At 27.6% G+C, this 22166-nt stretch overlaps 3 protein-coding genes across 3 annotated transcripts in view; 1 reads left to right on the top strand and 2 right to left on the bottom strand.

Annotated features, from left to right (window-relative positions):
* The first annotated feature begins 124 nt into the window (after nucleotides 1–124).
* Nucleotides 125–1468, top strand: LOC127743964 (SKP1-like protein 1B). Its single transcript, XM_052256224.1, has 2 exons — nucleotides 125–579; nucleotides 1058–1468. The coding sequence occupies exons 1-2, from the start codon at nucleotides 286–288 to the stop codon at nucleotides 1229–1231; spliced, it is 468 nt and encodes a 155-aa protein (XP_052112184.1). The 5' UTR covers nucleotides 125–285; the 3' UTR covers nucleotides 1232–1468.
* A 1377-nt stretch (nucleotides 1469–2845) lies between these two features.
* Nucleotides 2846–7650, bottom strand: LOC127743984 (protein FD-like). Its single transcript, XM_052256256.1, has 3 exons — nucleotides 7253–7650; nucleotides 6356–6436; nucleotides 2846–3233 (listed from the first exon to the last, which is right to left on the bottom strand). Exons 1-3 carry the CDS (start codon nucleotides 7637–7639, stop codon nucleotides 3156–3158), a joined length of 546 nt encoding a protein of 181 aa, XP_052112216.1. The 5' UTR covers nucleotides 7640–7650; the 3' UTR covers nucleotides 2846–3155.
* Nucleotides 7651–18984: 11334 nt separating this feature from the next.
* The window catches only part of LOC107476280 (la-related protein 1B), a gene marked incomplete in the record, with an annotated part of 3714 nt that continues 532 nt past the window's right edge, over nucleotides 18985–22166 (bottom strand). The window contains 6 exon segments of the mRNA XM_016096080.3: nucleotides 18985–20001; nucleotides 20120–20191; nucleotides 20707–20797; nucleotides 20902–21061; nucleotides 21139–21643; nucleotides 22045–22166. Of these exon segments, the coding sequence (XP_015951566.1) occupies nucleotides 19741–20001; nucleotides 20120–20191; nucleotides 20707–20797; nucleotides 20902–21061; nucleotides 21139–21643; nucleotides 22045–22166 (1211 nt within the window).

Raw genomic sequence — 22166 nt, 5'->3', positions numbered from 1 at the left:
TTAGTAATTCTAATTCTAATCATAACAAAAACATTCATAACCAATAAAATACTGCCACGTGTCCATACGAAAAAATTATCATCACTCGTTCATTATAAATTGAGACTCAAGCACCTTTCAACTCATCGTTTTCTAAAACGCTCTTTTCGTTCTCTCTTCAATTAGGAGAAAAAAGAAAGGGGGAAAAAGAACAACGAAATTAGGGTTAGGATTTTAGCCCTCTTTCTTCTTCGTGTAAATCTAATTCAGCAAAGAATCTCTCTTTTCTTCTTCAATCGATAATAAATGGCGTCAACGAAGAAGATCACTTTGAAAAGTTCCGATGGCGAGGCGTTTGAGGTTGACGAGGCAGTGGCTCTCGAATCGCAGACGATCAAGCACATGATCGAAGACGATTGCGCTGACAGTGGAATTCCTCTTCCAAACGTCACCAGCAAGATCCTTGCGAAGGTGATTGAGTATTGCAAGAAGCACGTCGATGCTGCTGCTTCCGAGGAGAAGCCATCCGAGGAGGATCTCAAGATGTGGGATGCTGAATTCGTTAAGGTCGATCAGGCCACGCTCTTCGATCTTATTCTGGTGAGTTTTCAATTCTCGGCGTTCGTTCTTTGGAACTATTGGTCTTGAATTCTTGCGTTTGATTTCATAATTTGGGTATTAGGGTTTTTGAATTTGGGATTTTTGTTAGGTGTTTAGTTACTTTTGATTTTGTTTTATTTATATGTTTGATTGTTCTGGGTTTTGAAACTTGGGAGCTGTGGTTTTTTCTTTGAGATTCGGGATTTTTGTAAATTTAGGTTTATCTGATTTGTTGATTATTACGATTAACAATTTGGTGTGCATTCTGTTAATGAGGGTTAGGTCTATAATTAAGCTGGGTTCCGAGTTAGTATGTAGTCACAAGTATCATATGGCTATTTCCTAATTGTTGTTAATTTGTTGAAATTGTTAATGGTGTTAGTAGTCTTTGCTGTAGTTACCTTGAGTAATTGAGATTATTGATTAATAATGATGATTATTGGGTTAACCTTGAATTGTGAAATTTTGGTTCTTTCAGGCTGCAAACTACTTGAACATCAAGAGCCTCTTGGACCTTACTTGCCAGACAGTGGCAGACATGATCAAGGGCAAGACTCCGGAGGAGATTCGCAAGACGTTCAATATCAAGAATGACTTCACGCCGGAGGAGGAGGAGGAGGTCCGCCGCGAAAACCAGTGGGCATTTGAATGATGATGATCTGCTGCTTCTCCTGCTGCATGCTTAGCTTCTCAGATTGGTGCCCTGTGGTTCCATTTATGCTATAGTTGCTAGTTTTACTTTGATGGTTTATCTTGTTTTCCCTATTTTTGTTATGTCAATGTTGGTGACTTGGTGACAAGACTTTCTCTTATTTGGATCTTGAAATTGTAAGTATTTGGTTATGGTGGAGGAATGATTTGTTTCTGGGTACCATGTTTTAATGTTCAATTCTTTGCCAAGCTTTTTTCTTCTGAGAAAAGAATTACTTTCTTATTCGTGTTGCTTGCTTTGAATACATAACACCGAAAACTGTCATTAACGGTTCCAATATAATCCAATTTTCTATCATGATTATATCAATAGGTATATAAAATGTTCACTTGTTTGAACCAACTTATGGATTTAGCTCCCTAGATTCCTTTACTTACTTCAGCACTTAGCACCTGTACATAACCATTTTGACAAACTCAGATTATAATATCATTCAATAATTATTGTATTTGTTTCTTCACATGCAAACACAGAATATATTATGCATCTGAAATTTCTCGAACTATCTTCTTAAGAATCTTCTTTGGTTCACATTGTAAAGTAGACAAGTTTTAGTAAATCTAAACAAAATTCATAGACATATTACAGATTAAAAAAACATTGGTAGGAGAAAAGAGAAACCAAAATATACTCAACATGATCTGATATAAGACACATTCAAGTTACTATTAAGAGAAATTTTTAAACTTCTTTAAAGTAATAAATACATTGAAACTTTAAGTTTTATAAATTTTGTATTGTCTCATTTGTAAATAGATATCAATCTAGTTCCGAAGAAGATCCTTCAGAGACTTTTTCCTCTTGAACAACTCAAAGACCTGCTCTTTTCTATGAAACTATGATGCAGAGAGAGAGAAGAGAAATTGAATCTGATATTTTGTATTATTGTTCTAAATTGTTAGTTGTACAATTTTGATAGTTCAGATATTAGCTAATGGCAGTAGCTTGTGGATTGAGTAAACCAGATTTGGATGATTCTGTTTTGACAGTTATAACAAAAGTTTATTTTTCTGATTCTGTTAAGCTAATGCTACTCTCCACAAAATCAATCTAAAAGCTTATAAAATTTTGTTGGGGTTTATTTCAAAACGTATTCTACAACATATTAAAATTTGAAGAGTTTCTGATATCTCTAACTATTGTGGACAGGCTTCTCAATTTTGTATGATTATGAATATCAAGATGACATTGAGTTTGTATTTGAATGTGTAATTTCTCATGCTCAACAAAACCATTCATTCAGTTCAATTTTAATGTTTAATAAAAAAATTTACACAATTATCAAATCAGAATTAGTTTACATTTTGTTGTATATATAGTAGTTGCATCATAATAGTTAACTTTGTGATTCTTCATTCTACTTCAGCAAGCAAATCTATTCTCATATTTTCTTTCTCTGCCTCTCTTCTCTCACTGTCTTCTACTCTCTTTTAAACCTTCACAACTCAAGATTTTTTATATATATAAAATATTCCTCTTTTAAAGGGAAAAAAAAACACAAATAGTTCATAATTTCACTTAGCATAGCATAATACATCATAATACAGAGTTCACACAATACTACTTATAATATTACAAGGCGTATATTTCTGTGAAGATATCTTCATGTGAAATTGTACTGTGAACTGTTAGATGATTTCATATATTTTATTTAATATATTTGGCTGAATCATCTAATGGTTCCTAATACTATCTTCACAGAATAACCACCTTACAAACCATACAAACCAATACCTAAGCAATACTAATAGTGTTTTTGCTTAACACAAAACACAATTGTTAGAAGCCAACAATTTTTTTCTTTATATTTGAGTTAATACTAGCTAATTTTTATTTAGAAATGTTGGCCTTCTATCATTCTTAACTAAATACTACCACTTCTGCGAAGCTTATTTTTGCCCTTTTTCTCATTTGGATCCTTCTTGGAACCCATTTCAACTATCTGCAAGCAATCAAGGGACATTAATTTTAAAGTGTTGCAAACAAGCTACAGTTTCAAAAAATATAGATGCATTACTACTGTTACTAGTTTGGTCATTTTTTCTGGTGTCATATTAGTCTGGTCATTTATATTTGAGAACATATTGCTTTCTAATACCATAATAAAAATATGCTTCTTTTATGTATGTCAAACATTTTTTTTACTTTTGATATATACCTGTGTTTATTGCTTGATCAATGTCAATCACATAACAACATATATTGATATACAAGATAAGATACAAATACTATAATATGGGCTTTTGTGGAGATATCTTTATAATAGTATTAAAAAATTTAGATATTTCAAGAATATAAATATTCTATCAATTTTAGTCATTAATCTCAATGATAAAATTTATATATAGTATAAAAAGCATTTCACATGTACCATAATTTTTTTAAATATTTTAGTATTTTTAGTTATTGATTTTGATCATAAAATATATACATGGTCAAAACTAATAACTAAAAATACTAGAATACAACTTAAAATCATAATACATAAAGAATGCATATTTTGTATATATAATTGACATCAACGACTAAAATTATATAAATCACTAATTATTCTTGAAATACCTCACTCTTCTAATAGTATGTATCATGATAATATTATGACCTAGAAAAGGTCGTAACTTGTGAGTTGAACTACAAAGATTTACATTGAAAAAGTTTTAAAGATTTTAATTATAATAGAAAGGTCTTTGAAATTGAGAAATTACACCACATTGGTTTACCTGTATCGAGTTATACATCACACTGAGTGATTTGATACATACTCTTTTATATTAAACTAGACGAAACAATGTTATTTTAGTTTTAATTCTAAATGTTTGACGAAATGATATCATTTTTTCAATTATTTAGCATCAAATTTAAAGAATTCTCTCGTTTCGTCTAGTCTAACAAAAAAAATATGTATCAAATCATTCACAATTTGAGAAATAATTTAACGAAAAGACAATTGAAGACTAATGTGATGTAATTTTTTAATCTCAAACATATTTATAATATAATTGAGATTTTAAAAATATTTTTAATACAAAAATTAATAATAGAGACCACCTTAAAATTTAATTCTGTAAGTCGTTTTCGTGCATATTATGATACACATTTTTAAATATTGTTTAACAAGATATACCTTTTTGGAATATCTATTCCAACATAAAAGACGCACATACTAAAGGAGGCAGAAAAATGTATTAGTAATAAGGCAAACTTATATAATAAACAAAATGATCGTATATAAAAATTAAATATTAATAAATACAATTAATACTATACTTATTTTCTAGGTACAAATATAATTTACTAAATTAAAATATTAAAATAATTATAAATTATATCTTATACTTATTATGCAAATAGCTTTTAAAAAAATATATTTTGGTTGTATTTCAAATTCATATATAAAATTTCGATTATTTTCTTTTATTAATATTCACAAATACGCACCATTTTCTAAAAAACTTGTGTATTTTTTAATTTTTTTAAATTGTCCTTATATGTGTTGTTGAGTGAGGTCTTTTAAATACATATATTGTATATTATTATTTTTATCCTTCCTTTGTTATTATATATGACAGTACAATGAACTTCTTCAAGTTTTATTTTTTAAATATTTTCAGTATAAGAAAACTTTTGAAATGAAAATTATTTTTTTTAATCCAATCAATTTTTCGAATGTTTTCTAAGATTATTGACATAAAAATTCAGTGATTATCTGTTTTAAGCCGCTAATAATAGATAGTATTTGTTAAATCAACTTATATATATTATACAAGAATTCTTTATACAAATGCATAGTGTTTCTTCTTTATCTTTTTTCCATGTATATATATTCATTATTCTTTTTTTCTTATGGTTTGACAAATAATCAAACAATATATAGTTTTGGAAAATCATTCTTCAAATGAGTTATATTGCAAAAGAAGCATCAATTTTTAAAGATCAGACAATGATACATATAGAAATCATATTTTAAAATAAACAATTAGGAATAAAATATATTCATTTTATTTAAAATTCATATTTATTTATCTACATATATCATGTATTTAATCATGGATCTGGACAGTATCACAATAACAAGGCATTCATAAGATAAATGTACCACTATCATATATCTAAAATAGTTATTATTATTATTATTATTAAAAATTTAGCTAATATGTGCCCTTAGAGTATATGATAAATTTAGTATTAGTAGAAGGTTTTAAATTCTTTCTTTTAATAAATACATTGAAAACTTAAGGGTACGTTTTCATTTTTAGTGTTTTATATTTTTTTGATTTTGTGAAGGAATGAATAAAAACAGTGAAAACAATAAAATCATATTTTCTCATTTTCTGTTTTCATTTTCACTTTCTTCATAAAATTCAGAAAATAAAAAAATTAAAAATGAAAACAGAAAAAAAACCGCAAATCAAACGTACCCAAATTTTTCGTATTTTCAATAAAATTTTTCTCAATTTTATAATCTTAACACTTGCTCTTATATATTATCATCTGTGTTTATCCATTTTATGCCCTAAGAACATATGCTAAAAAAAATTTAAAATTTTCAATACATTTATTTTGTATCTATTAAATTAAAAAATTTAAAGTCTTTTTCTAATGGTAAGCTTATCATGTTAGCTAAACTCTTATCGAATAACTAAAAATCAGTTATTTTCAATGAGTATTATCAACCATTTTTTTGAAATAATTTTTTTATTCTTATATTCATCATCTCTTTAAATTTTAAATTTTAAATCATAAATTATAAATCATAAATTCTAAATTTTAAATTCTAATTAATTTGTCCAAAAATAAAGGTTAAAAAGTTAATTTTCTAATTAAAAATAGATTAATATTGACTAATTAAAAATCAATCTCTATACTTATTATTATTGTTGTTATTGCCATGAAATTGATATTTTATATACTAAAATAAATGTAAAATCACATGAATTAGCAAATGAATAAGTCTAAGAGTAATATAGAAGGAAAATATCATAGTTTTCAAATAATCCAAGAATAACTAATTAGAAAAGATTTAAAAAACATAAAAGAGAAAGAGACGGAGAAAGAAAAACAAACTTGTTGTTGATTCTGTCTTCTGAGTCTATTGTTCTCTGCTATTAACTCTTTAACTTTTTGTTGCAGCTCATGTGTATAAGCCTATATCAACATCAAATTAAAATAAGTAAATCAAAATCATTAATGTTTAACAAATTAAATAGTGATGAGAAAAAGGGCTTTGAAAAAGTTTAAACACCATTTGATGTCAACTGCAATGCTATAATTTAACTTTAATTATTAGATTGAATAAACCTTATTAGTAGCGCTATAATTTAAAGCTATGTTGACTAGCATAAAAAAATTAAATTGACTTTAATTAAAAGTAATAATAAATATAGTTGTTAGAAAAATCTTAACAATATATTTTAAAAAACAAAGTTTCATTAATAAAATTAAACAGTTAAATTTACAATATTTAATTAGTAAGGAAGAACCAATGTTTAATTAAATAACATTAGATAATTTTTTTGACTGTCAAATTATTTTTTAAATTTATTTTTTTAAGAATTTAGAATTTATTATTTTTATTTATTTCTTACCTATGTTTTAGTACATTCGAGTATGGCGAATCAAGCATGGATCTGAATTTTATTTAAGAATTTAATATTTAATCAATAAATTTGCTGTATACTCACATGTACTCACACAAAGTAAATTTACACTTAGAATATTTGTTCAAATAAATGAGTGAGATAGTCACTCACCATCTGATTTCATAGTTTAAAAGTTAGAATTTAAGAAAAAAAAATTAAATTAAAAAAATTTAGTTCCTAATTAAACTCTGTTAAAATGTCACCAAAAAAATACCTTTGTTAAAATAAAAATAAAAAATTTTTCACTAATAATAATTTTAAAAATGTCACAAGGCACTTCTTTAAAAAGAACACACACAGACTGTTAATAAATGGTTTATACCTGTTTCCTAGCTCTTGATCTAGCAGCAGATTCACGATTCTTCATCATGCGTTTTGATATGTTTTCACAGATCCTCTTTCTCCGAAGAAGAGAGGACAAAGAATCAAAACGGGGAAGAAGTTCGTTGTTGTTAGCACAGATTTGCTGGTTTTGCAGATGAGGTTGCTGGTTTTGCAGATGAGGCTGCACGTTAGTGAGTGGAACACCAGAAAAACTCAAGCTGAGAGTAGTGACAACTGGAGGCGGAGGAGGTGGAGGAAGAGGATGAGTATGGTGAGTTTGCATCAACGTATGTTCCATGGACATACTGCTGCTGCTTTTGTTTGAAGTCGAAGATGATGAGAACGAAGAACGAGAGGAACTTGAAGACTCTGACGATGGAGACATTTTTTTGTTTCTTTTTTCTTTTTCTGGTGATAATAATGAAACTGCCAAATAGCAAACATTTCTATTTATAAATGGTGGGATCAGATAATTAAATTAAAGTACACATTATCTATTTGGAAATATTAATGACTTGAAAATGACATATCTAATTAGACAAGATCTTTTGTTGTGTAGTTTTGTTTTTTTATGTAATAATTTATCAAAAATATTATGAACACATTAAAATTAATTATAAAAATCAATCACTATATGTTTATATGTATGTATAATTATATATAATTTAATTTATTTTTAATATATATCTATTATTTAATGTACATTTTATACTAATAATTAATTTTAATAACCAATTTTAATGTATATATATTATGATTAATAATCTATGTTAAACAAAAACAAATGTTAATATCAATAAAGTGAAAACTAATTAATTTGATCTGCCTTTTGATTGATGTGATGTTTTTTTATCGTTTTACACTTAACTTAAATAACAACACTGCTTTTTTATAAAACAAATAATAATTGACCTTTTTTTGTTGGACTTATATCATGTGAAATAATAATATAGTTAAGGCATTATCAATTGGATGTATAAAGTTGTTACAATACTTTATATTATATTATTTAATATTGATTATCATAAATCAACATTATTGTAGGACTACTTGCGTTTAATATACTGTGATGTATTTTTGTAATGTAACACATACATTAGTAAAATAATTACAGTTTATTAATCGTTATTTTTACTATAAAATGAAATACATATCTTCAAACAAAATTATTGATCTTTCAGTCATTCTAATTCGTTAAAATAACATATACATTAAATATGATGACTAAAAACTTTAATGATTTTACTCATCACAAAGTTTTTTTTAAAAAAATCTATTTTAGAAATAGATGTCATTATTTTTCATGTTATATTATAATATTGTTTAGGTTAATCTTTAATATAAAAAGATGTTTATAATATTGATCTTTTTCAAATATAAAATAGAACTATATATCATTGATTAATTCAAGATGTGAAATGTATCATTTAGTTATTAAATTTAGGTATTTTATCTATATTTTGACTATATTTAGAACTATTATGAAATTATAAATTAAGAGTAATCTAAATAAATATTAATTATTGTATCTAATATATATTCTTTAATAAAATAATTTATTATTAGAATATTAAAAATTTTATATTTACATAAATAAATTTATTATGACGTAATAATCAAACTTTGTGTAATAGTATGATTTAGAATTTTATATATACAATCGAAATTTCTTTGAATCATTCTTAATAATATAATATAATATAATAACTCCCTAGGAATATAATATAATAGCTCTTTCTGTCAGAAGATATCTTTAGTATCAATTTTTTTACAGACAATTTGATTCTGTCATCTTGACTAACTTTAAAGTCCCAAACGCATAATAGTTATTAGTATGTGAGAGAGCTTTGAAGGTGCGGAGAGCATTGTGCCCTATGTACTCCTATATTTACAACATATAATGGAGAATTTGACGCTATATAAGGAGGACGTTCCAATTATAATCATCCACGTATTAAGTCTTGAGGACTACTTTTACGTGTAACCAATGAGAAATAGAAACATGTAAAATGATAATTGAAAAATTTAAAAGGTTAGTTTGACCAGTAATGATGGTTTTTAGATTTTCATAGCTATGTATCAGTAACGTACTCTCTTTTTTTCAGGTATTTTAAAAGAGAAAAATAAAAGTAAAAATAATATAAAAGATAAAAGTAAAACGTAGTAGAAATTATTTTTAATATAAAGATAAAAATAATATTTTAATTAAATATTAATATTTAAAATGTATTATAATATTATAGACGTATAAAAAATGTGTAAAGCATAAAATACACAAATTTTTTAATAGCAAGTACAATTAAGTCTTGCAATTTATAATATTTTTAGGTTTAAATGTCCTTCAAATAAATTGATAGGATTTATCAATTCCTTCTTTAAATTTTGAAGGCTTTAGTTATCTACTTAATAAGTCGCCAAAGGTTTAATAGTCTATTTTTTCCATGCAAAATAAAAAAAAGGTGTCCCCCACTAGCGAGCAATTCTCCTGGGCCAAATGGTGCAACAAGTACAAGTGAAGCAATTAATTGTATTGTAAGCGCTACATATATATAATTCTACATTCACATCATAACAAATATGTTTGGCTAAACTATTGCCTTAGTTGTGTTTTATAAGCTAAAGTTAAAAAGTTAGAAGAAAAAACAACCAAAAAAATTTTTCAATGCCGCCACAACAAAAGGATAAGATTTTACTTTCTTAATTTACACCACAACGTCTAATGCAGAATCCTGTTTAAGCAAGAATATGGAGAATAAAACAGCCCATTATGAAGCAACATGTATGCACAATTTCAATACTCCCTTTGTGACACTAAGTTGTTAACCCAAATTTAATTCCAAAAACAGCTAATCTAGCACCTCCTAAACCAAGTAACACCACTGGAATTTCTGTAGAGATATTAGCACCTACGAACTTTGACACAAGAACAAAGCTTTCTGAGTTTATTCCAATTTCAAACCTCAATCTAATCCCAGACTCGAAGGCACTAGTTGATTTCAATGCAGCAAACTATTTTCAAGCCTCCAATGAAGAATCGAAGACCTTCGTAAACACCAATTTGAAGATGAAGATTGGTCCGTGTAACTCATGCTTTTTTTTATGGTTTGAAATACATTAAGAAACGAAGAGAAAGTTGGTCTTAAATTCTTTTTGAAACAAGCAAAATACCAACATTTTGCTAACTGTCCATGTTTGGTTTTAGTTTAATTTTATTTTGGGTCTTATTTAATGGACTATACAAGTAGCAATATTTTATGAAAGATAGGAAGACTCGAACTCATGACTTCTTAGACTATGTCATTTAAGTTATAATTTATTGGCATACAAATAGCAATATTTGATTGATCTTTCTTTACAATGATATAGTCTCTCTTTATACAAATATTGTAATGTAAATTTCAATTTTAAATCAATTCAATTGTAAAAAATGATACCAAAAAATATTTTATTGGAATTACTCTAAAAAATTGTAATTAACACATAGGAACGTAACGTTATATGTAGGATCATCGTCATCTCTTATTGCCGGTGAGGTTCACATAAAGGCCAAAATGTCCGACGAAGACAATGAATAGAGATCGTAATGATATTATGCTTTCATTTGGAGTTGGTTAGAGGTATTTAATGAAATTATTAGGGTCCGAGTGAAATTTTAGTTAAATTTTTTATTTTTTGGTCTTGACCTTTTATAGTTAGTCTAACGAATTATATGTATTGTTCTATTTATTTTTTCACTTTTAAAAAAATTGGACAAAAGCCTTGATTTTAGTCTCTTTTTCTTTTATACCAAAAGCTTAAATAATTAGTTTTTTTTAGTAGGTGAGTAAGTGTTCTAGTTAGATTAGGAAAATTTTAAATGGGTCACCTATTTAATTTGTGGGAATGACTAGTTTAACCCGCTAGTTATTTGAATAAATCAAGTCATACCCGTTTAATATCTCGTTTTTGTAAGTCTAGTTTTAGAGATTAAAAATTCATCCAATTAAGCCAAGTAAATAGATTATTTCAAATCAATTTGTATTTGTTGAGTGGTCAATTTTTTCGTCTACTTAAGCTAAGTGTCAGAAGTTTGATTTTTATTATTTTTTATTTTTACAGGAATTTGGTTAAAAAGTTTTACTCAAGGAAAGAAAAAAAAGGCACCTATTCATTCATCTATACAAGAAGTTTCATGCTAACTGAAGTCTAAAAGTCTAGTTATGAAATTATAATAACAAAACTAATGTCTACAATAGTACGAATAGTATATAATATATTCTCATCAACTTTAGTCACCAAAAAAAAATATTCTCCTCAACTTTTAGTAGACCTTAGATTGTTAAGCTAAGCTAGTATCATCATTTTTTCATTTGGTGTATGTTCATGTGAATAATATATTTATATGTTGAAAGAAGAGACTAAACAAATAATTTTTTGAATTATCCGAACTCAACTAAATTAACCTAGTTCTAAACTAATTATATTTTTACTTGCTCATCTCTTGTATTTCAGAGTAGCCTCAAACATGAGTTACACGGAATAAGGAAAGGTTGGAAGTCTAGGGCATGGTTTTCAGATGTTATTTACACTAACAGCCACAAAGCTGACGACGAAAGGAAATTATAATCAAAGTCATCTTGCTTCCTTTTTAAAAATTGAAAAATGAAAAAATGACGCGTGAACATATCCAATAGGGGATGCACTAAGGCACATGTATGTGTTAAAAATTAAGGATACGTTTGGTTTGCGTTTTTATTTTCTGTTTTTATTGTTAGTATTTTTTATTTTTAAATTTTGTGGAAAAAGTAAAAACAACAGATAAAAACAGAAAATAGAATTTAATTATTTTTACTGTTTTTACTTTTTTTGTTTACAAAATTCAAAAAATAAAAAATATTAAAAATAAAAACAAAAAAACGCAAACTAAACGTACTTTAAAAGTTTCTTGTCATCTAAAAATATGATTTCTTAGATAAACGAAAAAATTAAATTACCCAATTATTAAGCCTAAAAGAGAAAACATGCATAAGAAAAGATTTACCAAAATTCAACCATGCTATCATTGCAGTCACAAAAAAAAAACCTATGCTATCATTGCTATGCACATATAAACAATCTTATTAAAATTTTCAGAAGAAAAGAGTATCCACACTTATTCGAATTAATGACATGACATGCCATTTCAATTATAATATAATTTCTAATTTTAGTCTTAGGTGTGTATGTAATAACGAGAGAAAACGATAAATAAATTCTTAATATTTTATCTCAAAAACAAATAAGTTATGGACTAATTAGAAAAATAAAAATACTTCTTTCTTTTTAAAATATAAGACATCTAAATCTCTCCAGATAATTTATTTGTCTTTATATATTTTTGACAATAAAATTTAAAAGCCTCATATTTTAAAAAATAAAAAATATTTTTATATTTTTAATTTGTTAAAAATTTATGTATTTTTGAATTATAAAATCAAAGACTTATTTATTTTTTTAATAAAAAAAAAAGAAATAGTAGTTTGGACCTTTGGTCTTTGACTACTCGTCCATGAATTTACTTATGTAAAATTGTAAATTATTGTTTACTAGATATGAAGCCAACCATGGCCTAATATGTTTGTTAGGAAAGCCATAACTAGAAGTCTTCTAAGTAAAGTACATATAGACATTATCGAATTCTCCAAAAGTAGATTGAGCATTATTATTTAATGTCGATAAACTCACCAATCAGAGCCTAGCTAAGAGTCTTAAAAGTTGGGATTGGAGTAAAGTCTCAGAGGTTATTATTTAGAGCCGCCAAAACGAGATTACTGGAGTTCAAATTAGCTCATCTTAAATGTTGAGTCAAAATTGAAAACACTAGTTCTACTTTTTTAACGAGCCAATAAAATATTAGTTCTATTTGATTTAATTTGTCTTAGTGATGATGAGTTAAATGAGGGTTTTTTATTTATATAAATTAAATAATTTTATTAATTATCAATTTTTATAATATCCATCATTTTTACTAAAATACATTACATATCACATTTTGTTTACCGTGTAAACAAATTAAATTTACGTTTATTTCACTGTAAACGAAATAAGGTTGAAAATGAGGTGATAGTATAACGTATACATACGTGTTCTGTAACGTCTCTATTTTATTTACACTATAAACGAAATAGGTTTAGTGATGCCTATAAAAGGGGTTTCGTTCACAGGTCCAGAAGAAGCCAAAATTCACTGTTTGGGTAACATGGATAGGCGGCGGTGTGAGGGACGGATCATCCTACACAAAGTTCGACTATTCAAATCCACCGCCACTAACATCACCAACTTCTGCGTAGAGCTTCATCACTTGTTTACACAATTCTACCATGAATGTCAAACATCAGTCGCACATGCTCGTCGTCATGTAGTTGAAACAGACGAAATCGAAAAACTCTATTTCTCATCAGGGCTAGCATCCTATACCCTATCCTTCCAATCTCTTTTCTCCCATTATGATTTAGGTGCCTCAATATTAGACTCTTCAGTCTCGACAACGAGGCAACTCGCCGTGTACGCAGCAACACGGAATTCTCACACTCAGACTTGACCCCGTTATCTCGGTTCCTCGTAAGGCAATTGGGATACACACACAACGAAATATACACTACTTGTAGACATTATGACTAGTTTGGAAAAGGTTTAGAAGGAAGTAGTGAACTTGTTGTGAAGAATACAATGGGTTGTACACCCTTTTATAACTGCTGAAAATTTGTCCTATTGTATTTCGTTTACAATATAAATGAATTAACTTTATACGCATTTCGTTCACAGTGTAAACAAAATATACACGTGTCGCTTTGTCGACCGTATTTCGTTTAAGGTGTGAACGAAATACGTGTAAAATTAATTCATTTACACTATAAATAAAATGTGAAATGCAACATATTTAAGTAAAAAATGCTGGATATTATGAAAATCGTTAATTAATAGTATTATTTAATTTATATAAATAAAAAATCCGTTAAATGAGTTGTCCCTTTTTTATTTTTTGATTTTTTAAAAGAATTTGATTAAAGAAAGTTAATCAAAAGGACAGAAAAAGTACCTAAACATTCGTATATACAACAGATTTCATACTAACTAAATTCTAAAAGTCTAATTACGAAATTACAATCACAAAGGTCTACAATAATAAGAATAGTATATAATAGAGTAAAGAATCGTTTTTATCTCTAACATTTAGGGTAAGTCCCAAAGTTATCCTTAACATTTCAATCGTTCTATTTAAATCTCTAACATTTTAAAATTGACTCTGTTAGGGATCCGTTAACAGAATTGACGGCGGGATAAAATTGAGACGATTTTGAAACGTTAGGGACTTAAATAGGACGAAAACGTTAGGGACAAAAACAATACATAAAAATAAATTTTAATTTAATTTTATCTTTTAATAATATTAATTTTTACTATACATAGTATTCAATTATTTTTTAATTACATCTAAATAAATTACACTTAATTACATTACTTTCATTTTAAATGAATTTTTTTATAATTTTAAAGAACTTTGATACATTAGAGACAAAAGGTATAATTTATATTTTATTGTATATATATTATTTTTTTCTTTTATGCAAGTTTATATTACTAAAAATCTTTAAGAGTAAAATTATAAAAAAATTAATTTATTTAAAATGAAAGTAATATGATTAAGTGTAATTTACTTAGATGTGATTAAAAAATAATTGAATACTATGCATAGTAAAAAATTGATATATTGAAGGAAAAAATTAAAATTTATTTCTATATATTATTTTTGTCCCCAACGTTTTCGTCCTATTTAAGTCTCTAACGTTTCAAAATCATCTCAATTTTGTCCCGCCGTCAATTCTGTTAACGGATTCCTAACGACACATTGAGTCAGTTTTGAAACGTTAGGGACTTAAATATAGGACTATTGAAACGTTAGGGATAACTTTGGAACTTACTCCAAACGTTGAGGACAAAAACGATACTTTACTCTATATAATATAAGCTCTCTAACTTTTATTAGACCTTGGATTGTTAAGCTAGTATCATCAATTTTGCATTTAGTGTGTGTTCATGTAAATAATATGTTTATATGTTAAAAAGAGCGGGCGAAACAAGTCAATTCTCATGTGTGTGTGTTAAAGTTTCTTGTCATCTAAAAATAAGGTTTCTTAGATAAAAGGAGAAATTAAATTACTCAATTGTTGAACATAATAGAGCAAACAAGCATAAGAAAAGATTTACCAAAACTCAACTATGCTATGCACATATAAGTCTTATATAATTTTCAGAAGAAAAGAATATCCACACCTATTCGAATTAAAGGACACAATTGACTAAATTACATGAGGGCATCATGCTTAATAACGGTATAAAAAACTTCAACCACCCTTCAATGCTACCCCCATGCACTGTATAGTCCCATCTTCAATCACCCACCAAGTCACGCACACAAACACAAATATTGAAACATAACATACAACCATATGTATCATATTGGAAGATGTTTAGGTATTCCGTTGTACTTGATCGGAACATTTGATTCCACTATTTAGAATCTTTATATTTTAAAAAATGTAAATAGCGTAGATTGATGGAAAATCCTTGATGTGAATAGCACCGGCAAGAACCCATGCTGAGCATACAACCGGTTCATACTTTGGTCAGTTTATAATGGTTCAAAATTCTCCTACTTGTCCAAACCGGCTGAAAAATAGCTCTGTTTTATATACTAAAGTTGTTTTAGCTGATATAATATTGGGTCTTTTAGTTGCATTTTTGTTGCTTTCACTGAAAATTGGCTCCAAATTTTGTGTGATGCCATGAAATAAAAAATTTTGGTAAGAAAATATTAACTACACAGATAAGTGATGAAATAGCTCAACATTTTTATTATAATATAAAATTTTTAAAAACATTTTGATTTTCACATAAATTTTGAAACAATTATTTTACATCTTAATATTATTACAGGAAAGTAATTGAATATATTAAGAAATTCATACTGATAAAGTTAAATAAATTTTTGATAAAGTCAAAATTAAGATAGATATTCATGCTATGTACAAAAAAAATTATTCACTTCATATTTTTAAAATTTTTAATTTTATTATTTAGTAATTTATTTAATTTGTATTACTATTATTTTATTATATAAATATTCTTGAATAATTTTTCTGAAATAGATTTGAAAGAAGATAAAATAAAAAAGTATAATTAAGAGAAAGTGGTGTTATTACTTATTAATTTGAGAGTAATATTATCATTTTTTCATATATATATGTATATGATGTTTGTTGTATAGATATTCTTAAATAATTATTATAGATATATTATTTATTTTATAAACATATTTTAATAATTATTAAAAAGATATAATTTATATTAAAATTTTACATATAATTAATAAAATCAACATGTTACAATATACAATAACATAATTGCAAATAAAATAACTAAAATTGGAGTATTTTTTTCTTATTTATTAGAATTTTGTACACATGAATTAATACCGTTTGTACTTATATTTTTTAAAATTTGCATATCTAAATTAATAAAATTTATTTGTTAAAAATAATTTAATAATTATACTGGTTAAATAATGACAAAAAATACCAATAATTATTGATCCCCTAAAATTTTTCATATATATGGATATACAAATAAGTAATAAGAAATATATCAAGAAAATTTAACAAATTTAAAAATACAAAATAACTAAAACAACGTAATAAGAGAATATAGTTTGAATATATTACTTTAAAAGAAGAAAGCACTTAATTTCAAATCATAATTTAAAACAATAAAATAATAGTAAACTAACAAGACAAATAAAGGAAATAAAGTACAAAGAAAAAATAATTTTTAAAACAATATATATATATATATATATAGTCATATTTAAATTTAACNATATTTTATAAATACAGATTGAATAAAATTTTTTGTATAGTTTATAAATATTTACTCTAATTATACTTAATTTCCTTCCTATTAATAAATTATTTAATCTTATCGGTATTAATTTTTTTAACATATTCAATTACTGCTCTATAATAATATTAATATGTAAAATAATTGTTTTTAAATTTACTTAAAAATCAAAATATTTTTAAATACTCTATATTGCAAATAGGAATGTTGAGCCGTTCTATCTCCTATTCTTATATACTTTGAATGAGTCAAAACTAGGCCGCTAATTAAGCCACAAACATTTGAAGCGAACTATCCTGCTATTTCTATGTGAACTATTTTCAGCTGGCTAATTACATAATTTCATATCTACTTCAAGAGTTAATATGGTAATCCCAAAACTCACTAGAAGATAAAAAATATTGCTGGAAACGTGATAGTACACAAGAACATAAATACGTGATAATTTTCCCATTATTACTAACTTGTATAAATTATTGTAGAGTAAATATCGTTTTTGTTCTTACCGTTTGGGGTAAGTCCCAAAGTTGTTCTTAACGTTTCAATCGTCCTATTTAAGTCCCTAATGTTTCAAAATTGACTCAACGTTGTCCTGCCGTTAGGAATCCGTTAACAGAATTGATGGCGGGACAAAATTGATACGATTTTGAAGCGTTAGAGACTTAAATAGGACAAAAACGTTGGGGACAAAAATGATACATAGAAATAAATTTTAATTTTATCCTTCAATAATATCAATTTTTTACTATACATAGTATTCAATTATTTTTTAATCACATCTAAGTAAATTACACTAAATCATATTACTTTCATTTTAAATAAATTAATTTTTTATAATTTTACTCTTAAAGATTTTTAGTTATCATGAAATGTTTGTAGAATGACTAGTATATAAACTTGCAGAAAAAAATAAATAATATATATAATAAAATATAAATTATATCTTTTGTCTCTAATGTATCAAAATTCTTTAAAATTATAAAAAAATAAATTTATTTAAAATGAAAGTAATGTGATTAAGTGTAATTTATTTAGATGTAATTAAAAAACAATTGAATATTATGTACATTAAAAAATTAATATTATTGAAAGATAAAATTAAATTAAAAAGTTTTTATGTATTGTTTTTGTTCATAACGTTTTTGTCCTATTTAAGTCACTAATGTTTCAAAATCGTCTCAATTTTGTCCTGCCGTCAATTCTGTTACAACATTGAGTCAATTTTGAAACATTAGAAACTTAAATAGGACGATTAAAATGTTAAGGACAACTTTAAGACTTATCCCAAACATTGGGGACAAAAACAATACTTTACTCATTATTGTATAAACCATATGTATCATATTACTGACTTGTATAAATTATTGTATAAAGTCTGCTATTTGGGCTATCCTGGTATTAAGAGCCCATTTTTTATGCCAAGTTTATTTAGTGTTAATATGGAATCAAATCATGTTCTACTATTATGCCAAGTTTATTTAGTGTTAATGTGGAATCAAATCATGTTCTACTATTATGTCGTGGAATCAAGAAGTTATTAGTTCGCCAAAATTTTCTTCTTTTTTTTTTGGCAATTTTTCTCCTATTTGACATTTAGTTATTACCATTAGTTTTTGAACTTTCCTTGTAATATGTAACTCTTGGACAGTTGTATAAAGTTGCGGAATATTTGTAAGAAATTTCTATCAAAAATTTAAATTAAAAATATATAAAATTGCCATAAACACACCTTAGAATACAATTGCTAACTGGTAATATTCAAAACACTTTTTTTTTCAAAAAAATCAAAATTATATAAAATGTTGAACGAACATGGAACCGAATAAATTCATAAGTACATACCAATTAATGTTAATAAGTCATCATAAAGTATACCAACATCATACAATAAATCAAATTAATTACATAATAAAAATAAATTGTCATAAGGATCAGTTAAACATCATTCAAACTTCAAAAGTCTATCATAATCCCCATAAGTTTAAAATAAAATAAACCCTTAAGGATGATCTAAACCTAAGAAAATGTGAGTTTAAATTAAAAAAAAAAACAAATTAGAAAAAAAAAGGTCTAAAGACCAAGTCATTCCAGACATGTGATTGCAAAATCATGCAATCATCATCTGTTAAGCAGTTGCAGAGACAATCTCCACCACAGACAGCCATCTTCACCCTTCACTTGCAGCAGCATAGAGAACTCATTCAACACCCAATTATAGCAGGTACAAGGAGAGAAACTGACCCCAAAGATTTTAAAAAATAGCTAAGGGGAAGGTTTGGGGAAAAAGAAAGAAGAAAGTAAAAAAACAAATCCCCTGATTTAAACAAACAACCACCATCATGCCATCAGAGTAGGACAGCCGTGTATATATATATTTTTGATATAATGTATAAAATTGTGTCTATTCTTTGAGGGATTTTTCCTTCCCATTTCTCAATCATGTTTTTCTATATACCTCATGAGAAATTGCATCGCACCACCCATATGTAAAAATTAAGACCATGATAGATATCTGCTTTCCATTTTGCCCTAAGAATATTCTCCAAAAAATCTTTTTTAGAACATCTGAAACTAGTTTTGCGCAGAAATTGAGTGATTTGAAACCTGAATCCCAGCTTGACCACCATCGCTGGTGGAGGGCAGAAGTTGACTATTTAATTCCCCAAATGGCCTATTCTGTAAAGCATCTAATCCTTGAGCACTGTCATTGTTAGTTGACTCTAGCGCAATGCCTTGAATCTGTTCTGCCAACCTTCCAACAGTCTGAGAACTCATGATATTAGGGGGAATGAGCCATCTGGCCCAATCATTTCGCCTCCTTATCTTGTCGCCCTATAATTGAAATAAAAACAAATATGATTAAACTTCGTAACAATAAATATGAAAAAATCCTTCAACCTTGAGAATTTAGAACTAAGAACTTGACATCTAATGAGTTTAGAAAATATACATTCACTTCAAGGACGGATGAAGTTCGAACAGCATCCAACACAACCTGGATGTTATCAGTCAGCTGCATAACCTGTTAAATACAAACTAATGGTCATCTAACTGCAGATGATTCTACACAACTCAAATATCCAGCAACAAATAAATTTCCACGATAGTTAGAAGGTTAAATAATTACATATAATCTTAAGATAGATTACTATTTTTGAGAAGGTCTTCACCTTTTCTATCTTGTCATTTTTTTAATATGCATACTTTAAATACAATGTGTTTGTAATATCAATTTCCATCTATCAACACTAATTCAATGAATATTGATATTGCAACCATAGAAACATAAATCATAGTCATGTATGTTTGCTAGGAAAGTTCTCAAACAAAGCAGATGTCGCATCAAAGTACATATAACAGAGACATAATTGAATACTCCAAGAGTAGATTGATTATTTATGGATAATAAGTAAATAAAAAAGTTACGGTGTTAATCATCTATAAATTCAAACAAACAACCCCATTCATGATAGAAAAGGAGCAGAGGAGTAGTTAATATAGTTAATAGCTAGAAACAACAGAAGAACAATAGCTTACTTTCTTGAAGCCTGCTATCAAGCTTATAGGAACCCACCCCTGATCATCCATGTTCTGCCGCAAGTACAGATCTTTGATCAAATTGTCATTACTGCAAAACCAGTTATTGCATGTATGCAGTCATCTTTCCAAATCATATTAAAATCAGTAAAGCAACCAAATGAAAACTGTAGCTAACAAAAATATGAGCATTACCTGAAATAATAATCAATCTGGTTCACTATCTTTGTATACAAGTGCGGATCAGGAGGTTGATAATACATCAAATTTGGTGGTATTGGAGGAATATAAGAAACACCTCTTAGTGAATCCAGGTGTGGAGATGGCATGTACACCATCTGCTGAAGAGGTGGTTCTGAAAATGCATGTAAACATCAGAACATATCCATACACTAAAACATTAAATAGCATGTTAACGTTTATAAATTTTACCAGAATACCCCATGCCCCCAAAAGGCCTCATCTGTGGGGGTGCAGCATAGAAGTGATTAGGAGGAGGTGGTGGCGGAGCTTGCACCATCCTCGGACCAAATCTCGGTGACATATAATTGTCTCTGCCATTGAAGTTTCGATGAGCATTCCAGTCCTGATGCCCATGTCCCTGATCACGTCTGCCACCATAATTATGATGGTGAGCCCCATCTCCACGAGGATGTGGACCACCATTCCGGTTTCTAAACGAATTACGCTGAGGATGGTCATTACGCTGCTGAGGGTGGTCACTAGACCCAAATCCAGTCCTAGAGCCATGGTGTTGGGGCCCTGATGCAGTGACAGAACCTTGAGGACCAGAATGTTGCTGTGGGTGGCCTCCATTAGAGGAGGTATTTGAATTGTTCCTTCTAAATGTCCTTTGGTGAGTCGGCACTGCATTGCTCATGCCTGCATTGTCCTTAACTTGCCTCTGTGGAGAAGAAGGAACAGAGCTCCCAGTATTCTATAATTATCACTCAAAAACAAATAACCATCAGTGTGTACATTAAACAAACAAACAATAACTAACATCCATGAAAGTAAAATCAAGGGGAACAAACGCAATTTCTAGCAATACTCAATCCTCAGTGACATCAACTACTGTTTTATTTGTTCCGTAATTAGAACTACCCCGATTGTGCCCTAAAAATAACAAGCAATACCATTTTTTTCTTTTTCGTTTATTTTCTCTTATTCTTTAGGTTATTCTCTAACTTTCGATCACTGTCAGCTAAGAACTCCTCCGATAAAGGATTTGAAAGCTTTAACAATCATAAATAATGTAACAATTGAAATTACTAACAATGTGATTTAATTTATCCAAATCAAATCAAAATCTGAAAGGAGGAACACAAAAATCGCAACCTGCAATTCCGGCACAGGGCCCTTCGCAGCAGTCTCCGATAGCGCGGGAGATTTCGCCGTAGCCCTGGCTGACTCCACCAACGCCGGCCAAGAATCTGCATCCATGACCTCCGACGAAGAAG

Source organism: Arachis duranensis, unplaced genomic scaffold (genome assembly GCF_000817695.3).
Source record: "Arachis duranensis cultivar V14167 unplaced genomic scaffold, aradu.V14167.gnm2.J7QH unplaced_Scaffold_165934, whole genome shotgun sequence".
Lineage (NCBI taxonomy): Eukaryota > Viridiplantae > Streptophyta > Magnoliopsida > Fabales > Fabaceae > Arachis > Arachis duranensis.
The sequence above is the reverse complement of the archived record's forward strand: the minus strand, read 5'-3'. Positions and strand labels throughout refer to the sequence as shown.